Source organism: Rhineura floridana, chromosome 1, assembly GCF_030035675.1.
Source record: "Rhineura floridana isolate rRhiFlo1 chromosome 1, rRhiFlo1.hap2, whole genome shotgun sequence".
NCBI lineage: Eukaryota > Metazoa > Chordata > Lepidosauria > Squamata > Rhineuridae > Rhineura > Rhineura floridana.
This window is the reverse complement of record NC_084480.1, coordinates 106,469,067-106,488,506: the sequence shown is the minus strand read 5'-3', so window position 1 is coordinate 106,488,506 and position 19,440 is coordinate 106,469,067. Positions and strand designations below refer to the sequence as shown.

The 19,440-nt window shown below is 43.2% G+C and overlaps 1 protein-coding gene across 8 annotated transcripts in view; it reads right to left on the bottom strand.

Moving 5' to 3' along the window:
• Window positions 1-19,440, bottom strand: part of APBA1 (amyloid beta precursor protein binding family A member 1) — a 112,510-nt gene that overhangs the window by 7,586 nt on the left and 85,484 nt on the right. For all 8 annotated transcript variants that reach the window (XM_061628385.1, XM_061628404.1, XM_061628441.1 and 5 more), the window contains 5 exons: window positions 7,779-7,865; window positions 6,921-7,106; window positions 5,538-5,717; window positions 4,761-4,973; window positions 145-264 (listed from right to left, as the gene is read on the bottom strand). In XM_061628385.1, coding sequence (XP_061484369.1) covers window positions 145-264; window positions 4,761-4,973; window positions 5,538-5,717; window positions 6,921-7,106; window positions 7,779-7,865 — 786 coding nt within the window. The remainder of the gene's footprint in view (window positions 1-144; window positions 265-4,760; window positions 4,974-5,537; window positions 5,718-6,920; window positions 7,107-7,778; window positions 7,866-19,440) is intronic.

The window sequence follows — 19,440 nt, the reverse complement described above, 5'->3', positions numbered from 1 at the left end:
TTGATGTAGTATGCAGATAATTATGCTATGGATAAGATCCAATACACTTGTATATAAAAGCTAAGTTCTTTTGAAATCAACTTCCTCTTTTATTAATGAAAACAGAGGTAGAATAAACAGTTAAGTATGTCAAACACGACTTACAATGCCATTCTGTACACTGAAGCCTAGTTGATATCTGAGGTCTGGTCTTCGGATGAGGACAGTGGTTACTGGAGGACATCTGACTATATTCAGCTTAACCCTGGCCTGATTTTTCAACCCCTTAAAAACAATATACCAAAGAGAATTTTAAATTATTCTTAATTAGTGCTGAAACATTAACATGTTATATTTTAGATCGATTTGATGTGCATTTTGGTAGTGTTTTGCTCAATTTGGTCAGATCCTACTATCACAACTTTAAAACACACAAAGCAGAAATACAGACTGATGTTACAGAACTTGAACACAAAGAACAATTGATGTAAACATCAATAAAGAGTAACCACACAACTTGCATGGTTTCCTTTAAGAAAAACTGCTGGAGTGGTAAAGGATCCAACACACAGGAATGGCTCCCACATTGCTTGGGTAACAGAGGTGGCCTCTGGTCTCCTCTGCGTGCCTGGAGTGAAAGACGTTAGATTGACAGACACGCGGGAGAGCTTTTTCAGCTGTGGCCCCCAGGCTTTGGAACACCCTACCCCAAGAAGTCCGCTCTGCTCCCTCCCTGATGGTTTTCCAGAGACTTCTGAAAATGATGTTGTTCCGGAGAGCTGGGAGGGACTGAAGGTAGAGCCTGACACTGATTTTATGCCTTCTATGTTAAATTTTACCCTTGTAGTCCCCTTTAGTACCATTCCCTATATATATGTATATGTGTGTGTGTGTATAGATAGTATTTTATGTATTTTAATTGTATTTTATGTTTTTTATTTTAATGTTTTTGTGATTTTATTGTTTACAATTTTATTATGTACGTGTTTGATTTTATTTTTGTAAGCTGCCCTGAGTGCCCTATTATAGGGTAGAAGGGTGGGATAGAAATATTTTAAATAATAAATAAATAAATAAATTTGTTCTAAGCCACTTCATTTGCAGTGAAAAAGTAAAGTAGCAAGCCTGAATAACGGCCACTCACTGCTGAGTAAACACCACTAACACCATTCAGAATTTTATCTCAGGACAAACTTTAAGAGTATGCCTGGCAGAGAAATCTACCCTTCCATTACTCCAGCCAAAACAACTGATGCTGAATCTACTAATGCAGAATTAAGTGGGAATAAGATAGTAGAAAGAGGCTGTAAACACTAGTCACCAGATGGATGTGTTTCCATTACCCACACCTGGAGGGAATGGGTTGATATGCCGATCAGTTGCAAAATCTCTTTGAAGCTGAATTTTAAAAAAAAAATCCTCGAGCTGCTCCCACCAGTAAAAAATTGTGGGGTTTGACCAGCGTCGTGTGCCTGTTTTCAGGAGAGGTGGAGATGCACTGGAACCAGCGGAACAATGAGTGAGTTTCTACCCAGAAATAACCATTTCAGACTACAACTGGAGGACCACATTTCTGATAGCTCTCCTATGTAAGTAAGTAAGTAAATCTTGCACGTAGAAAAGCAGGAAGCTGTCTGGGCTAGACCCAGAGAAGGATGGTGGCTCAGTGGGAGAACACATGCTTTGCATGTAAAAGGTCTCAGGTTCAATACCCTTCATCACTAGGTACAGCTGGGAAAGAAATCTGAAATTTGGGAGACCCACTAAAGGTCTAGAAGGACCAGTGATATGACTTGGCAACTTACTTTATATCTAGCCTCTCTCCCAGCAGGACTGGCTTGCTTTTTTTAGTGAACATTTAAAAATGGCATTGCTCATCTGCAGCTTGAAGTGGCACGGTTCACATTACCACCTCATTCTGCTACATATGTAGACCTGGCAGAGTGCGAATGTGCAGTTACTAATTCGGAGATAACAGGAGAGGCAAGTCCCTAGTTTAGAAGGATCATGATTTTTACAAGTCTGCCTCCTGTTGCCTAAAGGGTGAAATGCCCCATGTGCGGGACTTGCTGACAGTTATAAAAGGAAGAACATCTACAGTATCTACGTAGCCTTTCTATTCATAGTGCCTGGACTGCACTTTTGTCTTTAAATGATGTATGGCTCTGGCCATTTAAGGGTTTTTTTGGATCAGCTCATCAAATTGTGCCCTTTGGATTACAAGAAACCAGTCCAGATTCCTGCGGCCCATCTCTGTGAAGATGGCCCTGCTGCATATTCCAAAAGTCCTCATGGGCAGCAATTTGCCTCAAAGGCACAAAAGACGGATGTAAGAATGCCAGAGTCATAGCCATGGAAATGGGGTAGTCACAAGTAACACATTCACAAATATACCTGTATAAGCTAAATCGAAGTATCAGACCAATAAAATGTTGAGCAATCCCTCTTTCAAAAGTCAGGGAGTAATAATAATTCCTACTGACCACAAGAAATGTGTAGCAAGAGAACCAGGATGTGCATAGGGAACTGAGGTGACCTAATAATAAAGTCTCTGACCACCTTCATCTTTATGCAGACTGAAACTTTTTACACATTTCAGGCTATCATATTTCTGTGTCACTTAACCCATTAACACAACTTTTGTTATATTTTTAACCTGATGTAACCAATTATTTCTTTTCCTATTAGTATGCAAGAAAAGTTCAAGTGTTTTTTATAATGACCTTTTGCAAATACAAGAAAAAAGCTCATTTCTTAACCTTTCTCTTTGTGGTCAATTTTTCCTGCCAGTGCCCTTAGCTACCTATCAATATTCATAAGTGTCATATGTGAAACGAACTCCTGGAGAGCACCAAATGCCAAAGCGTTTTCTTTCTTGCTTCCATATATACTACTGTGCTCAGCTTGTTTCTTAATCAAGCAAAGATGACTACACATAGATGTGGGAAGACGACAGCAAATAAAATACAACCCTGATATGATGAAAAGGCCATTCTGCAAGCCATCTGGCATGCAAAGAAACACAAGGCCATAAGACATTTTCATTCTGTCTTATAACTTCCAGTTTGTGGTGGTTGGTTGGCTTTATTTATAGAACAAAATGCACCAGCCAATCCAGATTCAATCATCTGTGTCCCATATGTCCGCCTTTTAGCCTTCCTAGTCAGAAAAAATGAAGGAAAATCCCAACATGCCACATATATTTGCAATTAGTCTACCAAGAATTAGAAAAGACCAGCAATGCTTCTTGCAAGTGTTATTTTGCACATCATATAGTCCATTAAAAAGTTTGCTAGCTGATATATTTAATGATAAAGGCAGCTATCTTATATTTTAGAAGCAGTTTGTGCAAGAAGTCTCCTTTTGCAAATGCAGGTGCTTATGCTATGCACATTAGTAGCATGCCGCCACTTTAGATATGTGAATAAGATGTCTTTGTGTCAATAGCTACTATGATTCATTTTTTTGTCACTGAACTACCCTTTTAGGTTATAATTTATTAAAACATTTCTACTCTGCCTTTCCACACAAGTGCTCAAAACAGCTTATATAAAAAAATAAAAAATAACAATATACAATAAATGATAAAATACAAACACACGCTATCAAATTAAACAAACACACACACACAGTGGCAACATTAGAAATACCAGCTTTGCTCAAGAAAGATTCAAATGAATCAAACAGCATTTATTACTTGGTGGCTAAATAGCAAATGGCAAAGAAGAACACTAGATTGGCTGTATAACCAACATTAAATGAAGGAAGTCTGGAACCGTGTGTTAGTCGCTAGCTTGATGTGGAACTATGCACATTACTCCTAATATAATCACTCAGTGGGGGCTGCATGTTCACTGCTCCAGTCAGAAACCAGTAATGAACTATATGCTGCATTAATTATCACTTGTTAGTTCAATATATGAGATCACAACTAATGTACTATGAATGTGAGAATGTAACCCTATGACTTATATCCCTATATTTTTCTGTACAAAAAACCATTCAATAAAAAAAATTGATGACGATTCATTGCATTTATATCCCGCCCTTCCTCCCGAAGGAACCAAACATAACAATGTATCGATCAACAACTTTCATTACCCATGCAGAAAAACATTTATTTGAACCCTGGTTCATCTGAAGCAAATGCAACACACTGCACCTTGCAGCTTTCCCTCTTTTCCCGATTGTAAACCACACATCAGGTCAAGGGAGTTAATTCATGGTCTCCAAAACAGTGACCATCCAACACAGTGACCATTTTACAGAGGGCTCTTGACCCCAGCTGTTCTATGCAAAGTGGGGGCTGATATAGAATTGACTGCTCTGCGTTTAAGTTGGTACTGGGTGGTGTGGGGAAAATGAGAGACTTTTATGGACTGAAAAGCAGATCTAGTTAACATTAGATATCCTGGTAATGGTACCACAGAACAGGGTATAGCTCTCCCAAATGTGGGAGGAATTTTCCATCCATCTTTTGACTGTAGATATATATCACCTATGCATTCATTGGGCACAATACCCTTTTGCACACCTTTTGCATCTCTGGATCGTCTTTTCATGCTGTTGAATGCCATAATTTTAATAGCAAGGCTGCAGTGCAAATGCACTGTAGAGTTTGTGAATTCCACTGGCTTTCACAGTGGATGCTTTCAAACCTGTGGCTATGCTCAAGGATCACCCCTCTTTAATCTGCTGAAGAGCCAATGGCCTTGATCACCCTCTTTGTTGGAACATGCTTAGTCAGGAGCTCTTTTTAAGATGGAGTATATTTTCTGTACCTTTATGATACTCTGGCATGTAGAGAGTGGTAGGCCAACCAAACTAGTCCCATTGATAGACATGATTTGGTCCCCTATGTTCAGTTTTCCAGATTTTTCAGCTGGTCCTCCATGCATCATATTGGCAATGATAACAGTAGGCAAGATGGATCCCCATCCGGACTCTACAATCACTACACCCAGAATTTCTCCCTTTTGCTTCTCAATGAAAACCTGAATTAGGAGAATAAAAAATGAGAACAACCTGAAGCCTTTCCCCTCTATGAAATATGCAGAATATATGAAGCTGCCTTTGCGTGCACACACTTTTATTACTATGGATCTAAATGACTCCAAACTACAGCTTCATATGGTTATTCTTCTACATTTAATAGCATTTTATCTATTAAGCCAGCTTCAAACATATGGCATTTTTAAACAAGTTCTTGCAAAGCCTGTGTTACGTCCTACAGAAGTGAAATTGCTGATTGCGTTAACTCTTTTTTCACTGCACTAACGTACAGCATGCCAAATATTTGAAAGCTGTTTCTTAAAGAAAGTGTACAGCATACGGTACTCAATCCAAACCAGATAAATTTAGCTATCTGTTCCCTCTCTTCAAAAATAAAAGGGGAGGGGTTAGGAGGAGGAAAGAATTGCTGTTGATATCGCAAGAGGGTGAAGAGCAGGGATAGAAGCCACTCATGAGGAATGAAATGGCTGTATAATTGTTACTAGCATCAGACTGCTCAGGAGGGTTATTAGCTCAATGGCATTGTGACTAAAATGGGGACGTACATCTTTGCAGTTTTCAGACTTAGAGAAGTGGATCAGGTCATCATTGTACATGTCCTGGGTGTTGAGCAGGTCACTATATTCCTTCTGGCTCAGGTCTTCTGGATTTATTCCATTGGCCCTCAGGAATTCCTGGTAGGCCACACTAAATGCCTGGCCTATGGACTGTGCAATTAGCTGTGCCTGTAGCAGTTGCCAAGGAAAGAAAGAATGAAACAGGAACAAAATCAGATACATCACATTAGTTCATGATGTCAAGTGGAAGCCAGAAGAGCTTTACGAAGTGCCATTCACACTGATCATGAACTGTGGGTGGAGTATACGCATGGCAGCTGCAGTACCTTAAACTGAGTATATGATGAATGGTTGCTGAATCCTATGGCTCATTAAGGGCCACAAGGGGGGCAGAACCCCAGAATATTATGTGGACCCTTAGAAAACTGACAGAACTCTCCGAACAGTTAGCCCCTTGTTCCTAGCTTGCTTAGGGTCTCCTCAAGTAGATCACAGTCCTCTGGGGAAGTATCACACAGCACACGTAAACATGTTCAGGTGGTCCTATTGCCCAGTATCTCTGTTAGTTCACAGAAATATCAACTAATCTTTCATTCACTTTAGACTTTCTCCTGGATGATTTAGCTTCACACAACCAGGCCTGCCTCTAAAACAAAAACAAAAATTGTTTCCAAGGAGCAGTTTTGCCTCCTCCAGTTGGTGTATTCAGTTGATTTTCTGTTCACTGGTCTATGCGTGAACAGGTTATGATCATAGTCATCTTGCAGCTGTCATCCACTGCCTAGTGGAATTAAGAGAAAAGGATGTCTAGCTTTGGTTATTCTCTCCTTTGACCATACTGTCAGACTGTGCTCCTGAGACCTCTCTGTGTTTAACTTCTTCCTCTCACCAACTCATACAGCAGGGGTAGTAGTCAATACGGTGCCTTCCAGATGTTGTGAATTACAACTCCTATCAGCCCCAGCCATCATAGTCAATGGTCAGGGATGATGAAATCTGTAGTCCACCAACATCTGGACAGCACCACGTTGGCTATCTTTCATGAAGTGTCACTTGGAGGAAAGGAAGCATTTCCTCTTCCTCTCTTGTTCTCTTCCTCTGTTCTGAATGTTTTTTTCCCCCCACACATATACTGCCTTCCACTGGGATAATCTGGGTTAGCTATCATAATCAAGCAGGGCAGCCCTATCACCAGTCACCAACCACCCTCCAGCTGACTAAAGTAGGGCCTTCTTTTGTACCAGGATCAATATAAAAGATCCTGCTTTTATGCCATCAGTGGCTTTATCAAGTGTCTCTGGTGGCTGCATGTGAGAGAAAGTGGAACAACTCTACACTCATTTTTACTGCAGAAACAACAAAGCTCCTTACATCCTCAGATTCAAAGACATGGCAGATCATTTTGTACTGCCTCTTCCCATCCTGGGAGGGATGAGATGCCTCCACATTATCCTGGGAATTAGATCTTGGCATTCGCCTGCGAGCCATCAGTACAACTATATTTCCAATATCTGCAATGTAGGAAATGGTCCTCAGAGGATGATCCATCATAGTTTCCTAGAGAAGACAAAACCTTTCTATTAGCATGCTTCAGCACTGACACATAATAACTTAAAAGTACATTGGCATTCAATATACACAAACACTTACGTTTTCCACATTAAAGGGAATTTTCATCACCTCCTAAAAGCAAAGAAGAGTAGAAGTTCCCACTTGCCAGATCTTGGATTATGGCAGTACGTGGCCTGTGCCTCTTTGCAGAGTGCATAAGCTTCTCTGATTTGGGGCTAGGGGAACCTAGCAGTATTTTTTAGTTATATTTGTAACCCTAATAACTTTAATATACCCTCCAATACTTATTTAAGCCTACAATGCTATAAGACATTTCAAAACCTAGCTTTTTATTCTTTCTTGACAAACTGACATTTATTGGCACAACTTTCATTTTTTTCCTTTCTAATAATAAGCAACGGTAAAAATATGTGGGATGTAAAGTGGGAGATGACCTATGTGAGGTGAACAGCAAAAATAAAACACAACACTGTTGATAGTTCCCTTTGTCAAACATTTGGAAAGCAATGGTTTTATTATATCATTTCACATCCTAATAAATGATCTAAAATGTGTTACCTTCAGGTTAAGCGAGATAGAAATAGAAATGGATGGGAGATGAATCAATGATACATTGACACTGCCCAGTTTTGGTAACATGATTGCTATTTGCTGTACCTGAGTGTCTGCATTCAGCACTTTTATTCTCTGTGTTGAGATGAAGAGGTCGACTTCTGTCATGGGCTGAGATTCACCTTCAGGGGCCTGCAATTAAAGTCAGCTTTAATTAACAGCAGCAGCAGCAGCAGCATTTGAGGAAAATCCTTAAACAGAACTGTGTTAGATCACAACTCAAAACAGCATTAAGACATAGCACCAGAAGAACAATGCAAAATATAATATTTAGACTGCAGAAGCTAATGATAAGCATAAAGGTGTGGAAACTACATATTGGTATGAAACGTGAATTAGAGCTCAAGTCAATACTGTGCACAAAAGTGTTCATCCTCTTCAAATTACTTGCCTATTATCCCTGTTCACGTAAACATTTTGTTCTGGTATGAAAGGGAATCTACACCTGAGTGCATGCACATTCTTGCTGTCCTCTTTCCTGTAAATAGAAAGTACTACAGTGTCCAACACTGTATCTGGGATTTCCGTAAATCTACAAACCATATTCTGTTAGGATATGGCTAGTGGGTTCAAGGAGAGCCTGACAACAATGAACCTGTAGTATTTTCTTTGTCCTGACTGATAACCTCTTAAACTGCAACAAGATTGTCCTTGACCAATATGTTGAGATCAGCAGAGGAGACCCTTTTGGTACTTCCACCACTCTCAGAAGCTCGTGGGGGTGGCCTGCGAGAGGACATTTTGTGGAACTCCCTCCCCACTTAGGTGCATTTGGCAACTTCACTGTAAAACGTTAGGCGAATGCTGAAGACGTGCCTCTTTACCCTGGCCTTTGACACCAGAGGTGTATATTTTTAGGACCCACCCTATTTTGCAATTCTGCTTATTTTTAATTGTTGTTAACAGTATTTTAAGGGACCTCTGGGTGAAGGGTGGGCAATAAATGTTGTAATAATAATGTTGGAAAAAACTATAATCCTGTCTATTAGAGCAGGAGTAACTAACACAACATCCTCCAGATGCTGTTGGACTCCAACTTCCATAAGCCCCAGCCAGCATGGCCTATTGTCAGGCATGATAGGAGCTGTACTTCAACAATATCTGGAGGGCACCACGTTGGCTACCCTGTGTTAGAGAATAGTTATTTAACACATTAGACATTGCTTGTTTGCATAAGTTTACAGAGATGGTATACAGAAGAAATGGACAAGCAGTACATGTATCATTCTTTTCTAAATGGTAGCCTTTTCTTTTATATTTGAATAATAATTTTGGATTAGGGAGACTGGACCACTGGTCTCACCTGAAGGGTGATTTTCTCAGGTAGACTGCCGTCATGTGGGATATAGCACCATCCAGCGTCCAAAGGCAAGAATGGATCGAAGTCAAGACCTGGGGCATCAAGCCCCTCCCACTCCAGTTCATTTGTGATGAGACCGAAGTGAGATATATCTGAAAAGACAGAAAAGGCCAATGGGCCTACCAACAAGGAAACATTGTCCCAAATAATAACCCAAAGATTACATGCACTTTAACAGCTCCAAAAGGGTCTTGACTTAACTAAATAGTTTAAATAGTATAACTCTGAAGAGTGAGAATTTGCAAAGTACCAAAAACCCAAAAAGCCTCCAACAGGGAGGGCCATGACGGCAGTCTACCTGAGAAAATCACCCTTCAGATGAGACCAATGGCCCATTTTCCTCAGGTAGCCTGCTGTCATGTGGGATGTACCAAAGCAGCCCCCAATAGGGAGGGACCGCCCCTTGATTAATTGTCATAAAGAACCTGTTGTAAAACACGCCTCCCAAAGGAGGCATCGGCAGAAGCGTAACGGTCTCTTGTAATGCCTTATAAAGGAATCTGGAGTAGACCATACCGCCGCTCTGCAAATCTCTGCAAGAGGTGCATTGGTTGCGAAAGCAACCATAGTGGCTGCTGACCTAGTTGAGTGCGCCGTTATGTTACGAGGCACTGGCAGCTGAAGCGACTCATAGGCCAATGCAATGCAGGCACGCAACCAACAAGATAACGTAGAACTGGCCACCTTTTTCCCCAGAGTACGAGGATGAAAGGATACAAACAGTGAATCCATTGACCGTATGTCCTGGGTTCGAGACAGGTAGGTTTTGAGGGCCCTCCGGACATCTAGCGAGTGCCAGGCTTTCTCCAGTGGATGGACAGGATTCGGACAGAATGAGGGAAGAACAATGTCCTGGTTACAGTGGAACGCTGAATCGACTTTGGGACGGAAGGAGGAATCTAGACGCAGTACCACTGAGTCATTATGGAAAATACGGAGATGGCGGGCTGAGGACAGTGCCCCCAACTCTGAAACTCTTCTAGCCGAGGTGATCGCCACAAGAAACAGGACTTTGAAGTACAAAAGTCGTAATGGCACAGATCGAAGGGGCTCAAAAGGAGGACACTGCAGGGCTTGTAGGACCTTCAATAAACTCCATGAAGGAAAACGGTGACAAACTGCCGGCGATAGTAGGGCGGCTCCCTTCAAAAAACGTTTGACCAGTGGGTGTGAGCCCATAGGAACACTAGGAGATGTGACGGAGAGAATAGAGGATATGGTGGCGGCGTGGCGACGCAAGGTGTTAGGTTTAAGTCCCATCTTCAGACCTCTATGTAGAAATTGCAGCACCTGTTGAACATTAGCCTGAGATGGTTGGATGTTCTGAGAGTCACACCAGTTAGAGAAGGCAAACCAAGTGCTCTGGTAGATACGAGAAGTTGACTGTTTTCTAGACGCGAGGATTGTGTCCACAACCTCCTGAGAAAGTCCTGAACGAATCAAATGTCCCCGTTCAAATGCCACACTGTCAGATTGAGCCATTCGGGATCCGGATGCCATATCGGACCCTGAGAGAGGAGATCTGGCCTGAGTGGCAACCTCCAAGAGTCCATCACTGAAAGGGAGAGTAGTTCGAAGAACCACGGCCGGTGAGGCCAGTACAGGGCTATCAGGACCAGACAGGCCCTTTCACATCATAGCTTCCTCAAGGTCCTGCTCAGTAGCGGTATCGGGGGGAAAGCATATAGGAGGCCTGCTGGCCACGGTGACAACAGTGCATCTACCGATTCCACGTTGGTGTCCAGATACCTGGAAAAGTAGTGAGGTAGCTGGTAATTGTGACTGGAGGCAAACAGGTCCACCGAGAGGATGCCGAACCGTCACTGGAGAAGGCTGAACACCATGGGGTGAAGCTTCCATTCTCCCGGGATCATCTGTTGTCTGCTGAGCCAGTCAGCCGTAACGTTCAAAACACCGCTGAGATGTTCTGCCCTCAGTGATATTAGATGTATTTCGGCCCAGTCAAAGAGTTGAGACGCTTCCGTCTGGAGGAATTGTGATCTGGTTCCCCCTTGCCTGTTCAGATGTGATTTCACACAGGTATTGTCCATTTGAATCAGTACATGGCCCAGAAGGAACACAGGTTGAAAATGCCAAAGAGCCAGATGGACTGCTCTCAGTTCCAGCCAGTTGATATTCTGACTCGCTTCTGCACTGGACCAGACACCTTGAACAAATTGGGAATTGCAGTGGGGCCCCCATCCGGACAGACTGGTATCTGTTGTTATTACAGTTCTGTCTGGTTCTCGGAACAGGGTTCCCTTTCTGAGATTTTTGACTGTCGCCCACCAATGGAAGGAGGCCCGCAGAGATGGATGCAGGTGGATTATCCGGTGGTTGGACGTGGCAATGTCCTGTTGGAAAGGGAGTAAAGCCCACTGTAAGGGTCGAGTGTGGTACCAAGCCCATGGTACGATGTGGTTGGTCGACACAAACATCCCCAAAGCCCTTGCCAGAAGCATCATGTCCGCGCTTGATCGACATGTGAGGTGCAAAGCCATCTCTCTGATGGCCGTAATCCGATCTGGTGATAAAAAGACCATGGCCTGTGCGGTGTCTAAAATTGTGCCCAGATGTTGCAGCTGCTGAGTTGGCTGAAGTTGACTTTTGTCGAGGTTGACAAGCCAACCATGGGTGCGCAGAACCGTGAGGATGCAGTGGATGTGAGAGTGGGCCAGATCCCTGGAACCCGCCCGAATCAACAGATCATCCAGATAGGGGTAGATATGAACGCCCTGGAGGCGGAGGGAAGCCACCAGGGTGAGCAGCACTTTGGTGAAGACTCTCAGGGTTGACGAGAGTCCGAAAGGCATTGCCCGATATTGAAAGTGATGGGGGCCGAAGGCAAATCGCAGGAAACGTCTGTGGGCCGGGCAGATGGGCACATGGAGGTAAGCCTCTTTCAGGTCTATGGAAGCCAGAAAGTCCCCTTCGTGTAGAGCCTCTATAATTGACGCCAGGGACTCCATTTTGAACCGTCGATATTTCATGAAACGGTTGACAAATTTGAGGTCTAACACCGCTCTCCATGACAGATCTCACTTGGGAACAAATAGGAGAGAGCAAACCCCCTGTGCTGTCTCCACCAATGGTACTGGTTCTATTGTAGCTATGTCGAGAAGATGAGCTACGGCTTCCCACATCGAACTCTGGGCAGGGGGGAGGGAATGAATCTGTCTGGAGGGGCCAGCCAAAATTCCAGTTTGTAACCGTGCAAGAAGAGATCTCTGACCCAAGCGACCTCTGTCAGATGCAACCAATGGCTTGCAAACCATAGCAATCTGCCCCCAACTGGGAAAGCGTCAGTATTGTCTGTGCTGATGAGCGCCCCTGGCATATGAGGAGGTGGGGGCTCCTTGGCTTCCCCGGTTCTGGACTCTGCCCTGGAAGCGTTGCTTGTTCCAGGTTCCTCTGGAGGAACGGAAATCGGAAGAATGGTAATCGCGTCCCCGTCCCCCAGGTCACGCTCCTCGAAAGGGCTGAAAGGAGCGGAATGGAGTGAAACGTCTGAATGGTCTACGATCTTCCCTCTTGGATGTGGCCAAGACTGGCCTTCGGCTCTCTTTGGGGTCTACTAAGACTGCTTTGAGGGCTTCCTCTCCGAAAAGTAATGATCCAGAGAAAGGTACCCTTGATAAGTTGACCTTGGCCATGGAATCAGCGTCCCAGTGCCGGAGTCAAAGCGTACGCCAAGTGACCACCTGTGCTGCTAGGGCCCGCACTCCCAGATGAGTGGCATCTAAGGTGGCATCAGCCACAAATGCTGCAGTCTTATGTAACTTGATCAGGCCCTTTCTGAGCTTTACTGGATCCAGATCCGGATCATCCAAGAGTTCATCCAGCCACATCATAGACGCTCTTGAAAAGATGGAAGCTGCAGCGGAAGCCAGAATAGTAAAGGCAGTAGCTTCATGATTTTTCCGCAGGGCGTAGTCCATGCAGCGTTCAAACGGGTCCTTTAGCTGTGACTCCCCTTGTTTCGGAAGGAGGGGCCTCGAAACTAAACTAGAGACCGGCTCGTCTATTCCCGGGACACTCAGGCAAGTCTGGCGACAATGCATAAAGTCTTTTAGCCATGATAGAAACGTGGCGTGCCTGCAGCAGGCGATCCAATTCTTCCGTGGCCAGTTTGTGGATAGGGTCTGGCACAGGAAGGTAGTGCTCCATTGATCTTGGAGATTTGAGGACCATGTCCTCTTTCACCGGAGGAGCAGTAGATTCAGGTTGTGGGGTCTGAAGGCCTAATGTGCCCAGAACTCTACGAGTGAGGGGAAGAAAGTCGGCAGTATCAAACAGGCGATAGGACGTGTCCTCCTCGAGTTCTGCCTCATCGCTCCACTCATCCCCCTCGGCTTGAGGAGAATACGCTGTATCCTCCAAACTGGGATTCCCATCTCCAATCCTGCCTCTGATGACATTGAATAGGTTAGGTGAGGAAGGAGGGAACACCTCACTACAGCCACAATGAGCTGAAGCACAGGAAAGTCGTTGATCACTGTGCTGAAGTAACGGAGTCGTTTGGGCTCTCAACTGCTCTTGTGATAAAAAGCTCAACATATCCTTCAACTGCAAAAAGAATTCAGGAGACAACTGCAGTCCCAGTAAAGAAGCAGGTGGTTGCCCTTGTTGAGACACAGCTGCAGGGGGATCAGTAGACTGGTGAGAGGTAAGAGCCGTAGTTGATAAAATGGGTTGAGAGGGACAGTCCACAGGTTGGGTAGGAAAACCCTTAGTCATCCTCAGATGACCCAGCTGGCGAGTGAAAGAGGGCTGTTAAACTTTCTTGGCCAGCAGCATCAGGAGGAGGAACGGAAACATAACGTGCTTGCTTGGTGGCACTGTGGCTAGATAGGTGTTTGGTTTTAGCCACGGCCTTGGAGTGAAGTCTGGGTTGTTTTTGCTTAGCAGCCTTGTGATGCGAGGCTTTGCAGGGTTGCTTTGTCCCAGACGAATGTGCCTCTTGTTGTTGATCTGCCATTGTACATGCACAGAGATGCAGTATATATATTACCAACACACGCACAAAGGTGGGGGGTGCAGTGTGGCGAGGGATTTCAGTATATGCCCATAGGTGGGGAGAATATACAGTCCCAATGCACACTGCAGCAGTTGTACAGCCAAGTCGACTTCTGTACACGTCCGCAGGTGGGGGAGAATGTAGTCCCAAATGTGCAGCTGTTGAGCAAATAAGTCGTGTGGGAAAAGAGGTCAGTACACACCCACAGGTGGGGGAGAATGTACAGCCCCAAATGCCCTGTAGTATGAGCTGCTACTGTGGAGCTGACTTTACTGTGGAGGTCTTGTGATGCTCTTTAAATTTGAATTAACTGACTATAGTTGCACTTTATGTTCAAAATAAAAGACGGTCTAATAACTCTGAACTATGTCACACAGCAGGGAAGCTAGCATAGCCTGAACAAAAAAGGCGGGGAAAAATGACAAAATAAAATGGCGCCCGCTGAAAAGAGCGGGAAACGTTAAAAACAAAATGGTGGGCAGGAGGAAGACGAAGCAATGGCAGTTAAAATGATCACTTACAGCCTTGAGAATGGTAATGCAAAGAAATCGCAGCTGACTAAGGAAAATGCGGCCTCCATGTGCTCCAAAGCCGCAGTAGCAAGCTGTAGGGAATGAGTCGCGGTCCCCTTCACAGCCTCAGAAGTGAGCTGGAGGGGAGGTCTCTTAACAGCCGAGGTTGGTGCCAAGTGGCTGCCAACAAACTTGTGAAATGGAGCAGCAGGAGCGAGCTCTAAACAGCCGCAGCACCCTCCAACAGCGAATTACAAGCCGCCGCCACCACCTGGATAGAACAAAGCTGGTGGTAAAAATTACAAAGGGAAGCCACAGCCGTGGCTCTCAGCGAGGCAGCTATAAAAGCTGCCGCCGCCTAGGAGAAACGGAAGGCGGCGGCAAGAAAAAGGCTGTAAAAGGGAGCCGCAGCCACTGACTCCCAGTCAAGGCTCGTCAGACAAGAGACATCCGAGGCCAACGGGGGAACAGCAGCCGCCGCAACCCCCAACCAAGGGACTAAGGGGGCGGGGGAGAACAACCAAGGAAAAAACAACCCCAACAAACGTCCCAGTCAAAAAATAAAAACAGTGAAAGAGGGAAGGGAATGACAAGACAAAGACGCAATCAGTCCCACACACTCAATCACTCACAAAACACACAAAAACCTTAGCTACAAACGCTACACTAGAAGATCCAAAAGCCTCGGACGAAGGCAAGAATGACCTGGAGTGGGAGGGGCTTGATGCCCCAGGTCTTGACTTGGATCCATTCTCGCCTTCGGACGCTAGATGGCGCTATATCCCACATGACGGCAGGCTACCTGAGGAAAATTGGTAGTTTTATATATATATTAATTTATAAATTATATTTTATAAATCAATCAATCAAATTGTCCTCGGTACTGCAGGAGAACGAGACAAAGAGGGGAGAGCAAGCTAAGGATCCATAAGAGCCCACTGTTCATTCCTCTTTCATGACATGCATAAGAATTACTAAACAGGGTCCTGCTACTATATTCTGAGATAGTCCAAAGACTCCTCCTTTTCACACACATCAGCTTAAGGATTTTGTCATGAGTAGCAGAAGTTATCTAGAAAAGCAAGTCAAAGCAAGGATCAGAGAATGTATAATACCAGAATGTATAATGCAGTTCTAGTATGAGGGTCTTAGTGGCCAGACAGCAGAACACCACAGGAGGAACATCTAGAAGGCCTCCACCATGCCCCCTGTATGATGAGCTTCCACCAGGCCTTGAAGACCTGGTTCTTCAGGCAGGCTTTTAGGGTGGGTTAGGTTTTATTATTATTGTTGAGATTTTTAATGTTTTACTGTATTTTTATGTTTTTATTTTGTACGTCGCCCAGAGTGGCTGGACAGCCAGCCAGATGGGCAACTAATAAATTTAATAAATAAATAAATAGAAGCACAATTTTGTACAGTAAAAATTGGACAATTTTAAAGAAGTACCTAAAAATGCCATCTAAATCTCAGTCTGATACGCGTTTAGTAATCTTAGTATGCAATTCTGCATATATAAGTAAACTTTTTTCTTGTATCCAGCAATTTGATAACATCCATAAAATCAAACAGCCTTTTAAACAGAAGCTAAAATACACAGTTTTAAAAAGCATACAATTTAGTATAATTAAATCTTTATCCATCAACTTTATATTTGAGAGGTACTTCTGGGAATAGCCTGTTTTCCATTTAATTAAATATTTTCATTACCCTACTATCACTCTTTATGAAATGGCTAATGATAAGCAACAAAGAAGAGTAAAAAACCACACAACTGGTGTTATCTTAAAAATGGCAATTTATATGATGACTCAAACAAATCAGAAGAAAATGTTTGCTGGATACAGACATTTTTTAAAAAATGTGACAATCAAAAGTAAGAAATGCATTTAAAAAAATAATAACAAAAACAAAAATAGGCAAAACATCAGGCTGATGAGTTTGTACTGCACCTTCTTTCTGCTTTTGGCTAATTTCTGGGCCATCTGCTTAGCATGGAATAAACAGAGATAGAATAGTTAGATAAGTACTTGCAGAGACTCCAAGTCAAGTAGGGATCTAAAACATCAGGACTGTGACTACCACCTAGTTAAATTTCAGCTCCATTTTATATTTTAAAAGATCACACAGTAAATCAAGGTTTGATAAAATAAGTCTGTACATTCATACAGATTGAGAGAGGAAGACAGACAGACAGACAGACAAAAGAAAATGTTTGTCCATTGAATCGTATTTTTTAACAAACAAGTTGTCTTAAAGGAAAATCTGCTGAATGATGGATATGGCTGCTTCATATGGATATGAAGACATTAAGAAGCACCATTTATTAAATGAGAAGAAGAGAGAAAAGCAATACAGCCCTAATACTCCAATAGAGCAAAACTCCACCTAATCTTAAATATGCTACTTAGAAATCAATAAAAACTGTTGGGCCTTATTTTTATGGAGACTGCTTGAAACATCCCCAGCCAGATGGTTTGCCATGTAGATTAACACCCCCCCCAATTGCAAGAAGAACCTCATGCCATCGCCAGCATAGATGTTCTCCATGCAGTGCAAGGGGGGTGCCATCTATGTTACAAGCTGTTCTACACTTCATGGCTGCTACACGGAGCAGTTGTCACACAGAGGATGTTTGAAGCAGCCTCCATTTGGCAATTGCAATACTTAAGTAAACCTGCCTTTAAACAACTGGCTATTCTAATTGATTGGCACAGGTACATTGGCCACAGGAGGAAGTCATGCATGAACCACTAAGACTATGCAGCTTTTTGATGGTGATTTGCATGAGCATGACATAAAAAGTGCGCCCCCCACTGAAGACACAGCTGGGGAACTGTGACCATGTCAACCGACATGCTACTTCTTCTGTATGGTTGTGGCCACAGGACTGTTCTGTATGCAGGATGGCAATGATCAACATCAACTGTTTATTAATCCAGGTATTAGGTATAAATAACGAGCAGCTATTTGGGCCCAAAGGAAGAGATGTTTTGACACGCAGATGTCCATGCTTTGTTTTCAGCCAGAGGAAAACGTGAGCAGAAACAATGCACATACCACCAGTGTTTAGTTAAAACTGAAATGGAGTTCTGTAAATGTCATCGGTGGGACTGGTTTCTAAATGAAGGCATTGCTACAGCCCAAACCACTCTATATAAAAAGCTTATTTGTGTTAAGCTGCTTGTGAGACTGTAATATTATTTTGAATAGTAAAAGGGATATAAATAAATAAATAAACTTTTACACAAATTGTCTTGTTTTTTAATTCTCAGTCTCCTTGCAATCAGTAATACTCTCCAAGCTTCAAGGAAGAATGTTAACAAAAATAAGGAATCATAGGAAAAATAATTCTTATAAAATGCCCTGAATGCTATGAATGGAAGGGTGGGGTATGTATAATATTTTTTAAAAAAATATATAAAAATGGAGTAAAACTGGATATATGTAGCTCTTTGCCCATTATCCTTCTGGGAGGACGGGTGGGATACAAATTTAATAAAGAAAGAAATAAACTTGAGTCATATGGGACTTCCTAGTGTGAAAGCTCAGATCAACGGATAGTTTAGAGCTTCATTCACTAAAGCGAGAGGATGGGAGACTCCACCTCCCATCATTGCTGATTACTGGTTATGCTGGCAACAGGAGTTGAAGCGCAACAACATCTGGAGGGTTTGCACCAAGGCAAAATGGGTTTGGGACAGACTAAGGTCTCTCTAATTCTATCAGACTCTCTTAGGAGGTGATAAGACTCCTTTGCTGGAGGTATTTAAGGAGAGTCTGTGGCAGGGATGTTGCAGTGATATCTGGCATTGTGTAGGAGGCTGGACTAGATGACCCTCAGGATGCCTTCCGAGTGTGTAGCTGAGGCATAAGCTAGGACTGACTGTACATTACAGATGGATAGAAAGAACACAGTGATAAAGGTATAGATGGAAGTATTTCCTTTGTTCTCCTTCCATATTCCAGTCCAGAAACCCAGACTCCTTTAGTCCATGGGCACTCTGATGTATGCACAGAATTTCCAAACACAAAAGTGATTCCCCATTAACAACAATGGAAGGAGCAATTTGTAGCATCAATAAAATTCACTAAACTTCTTCTGTAAAAGGACTGAACAATCTCTGTGAAGCAGAACCGGCCCACACAGTGCTCCCTTCCTGATATCAGTGTTGCTGCTACTCACCACTCCTGTGGGAAGAGGAGCAGGGCGTTGTTGTCAGGGATGTGCAGGCACACCAGTGGCAGTGCCCTGGCTAGGAACTTGTTCTACCCTTTGAAGTCTTTCAAGAACCACTAAGTGACCCAGAACCATCAATGATTCTATAACCATTCATGGTACTAGTAAGCTGTGATACAGGACAAGTAGTGTTGTCAGTTCCTGACACGAGTGCAAAGGTAACACTTCTGACATCAGTGATGGGACCATACAGCAGCAAACCACTGATCTGTGCTAGCTCCTTTGTGGATGACTAGTGTGAATTGCTAGACAGGAGGCTTAAACTCTGCTTTATTGTAAACTGTATAAGGTATCATAGCATATTGTTTAAAATATGGTTAAAATACATTTTTAAAAAGACAAAATATACATATCTCTACTTTTTATAAACTGTGTTTGTATCAGAAAAAGCACAAAATGCCATTTAAAACAACTTAAATCTTATCAATCCCTTTCAAAGAAGGCAACAGATTCAACATAACCACCCTATCAGTATTCTTCCCCTCTCCGTATTTAATTTGGATTCTTGCACTGGGGTATGCTCTGAGGTATGCTTTAATTTGGATTCCTGCATTGAGCAGGGTGCTGGACTTGATGGC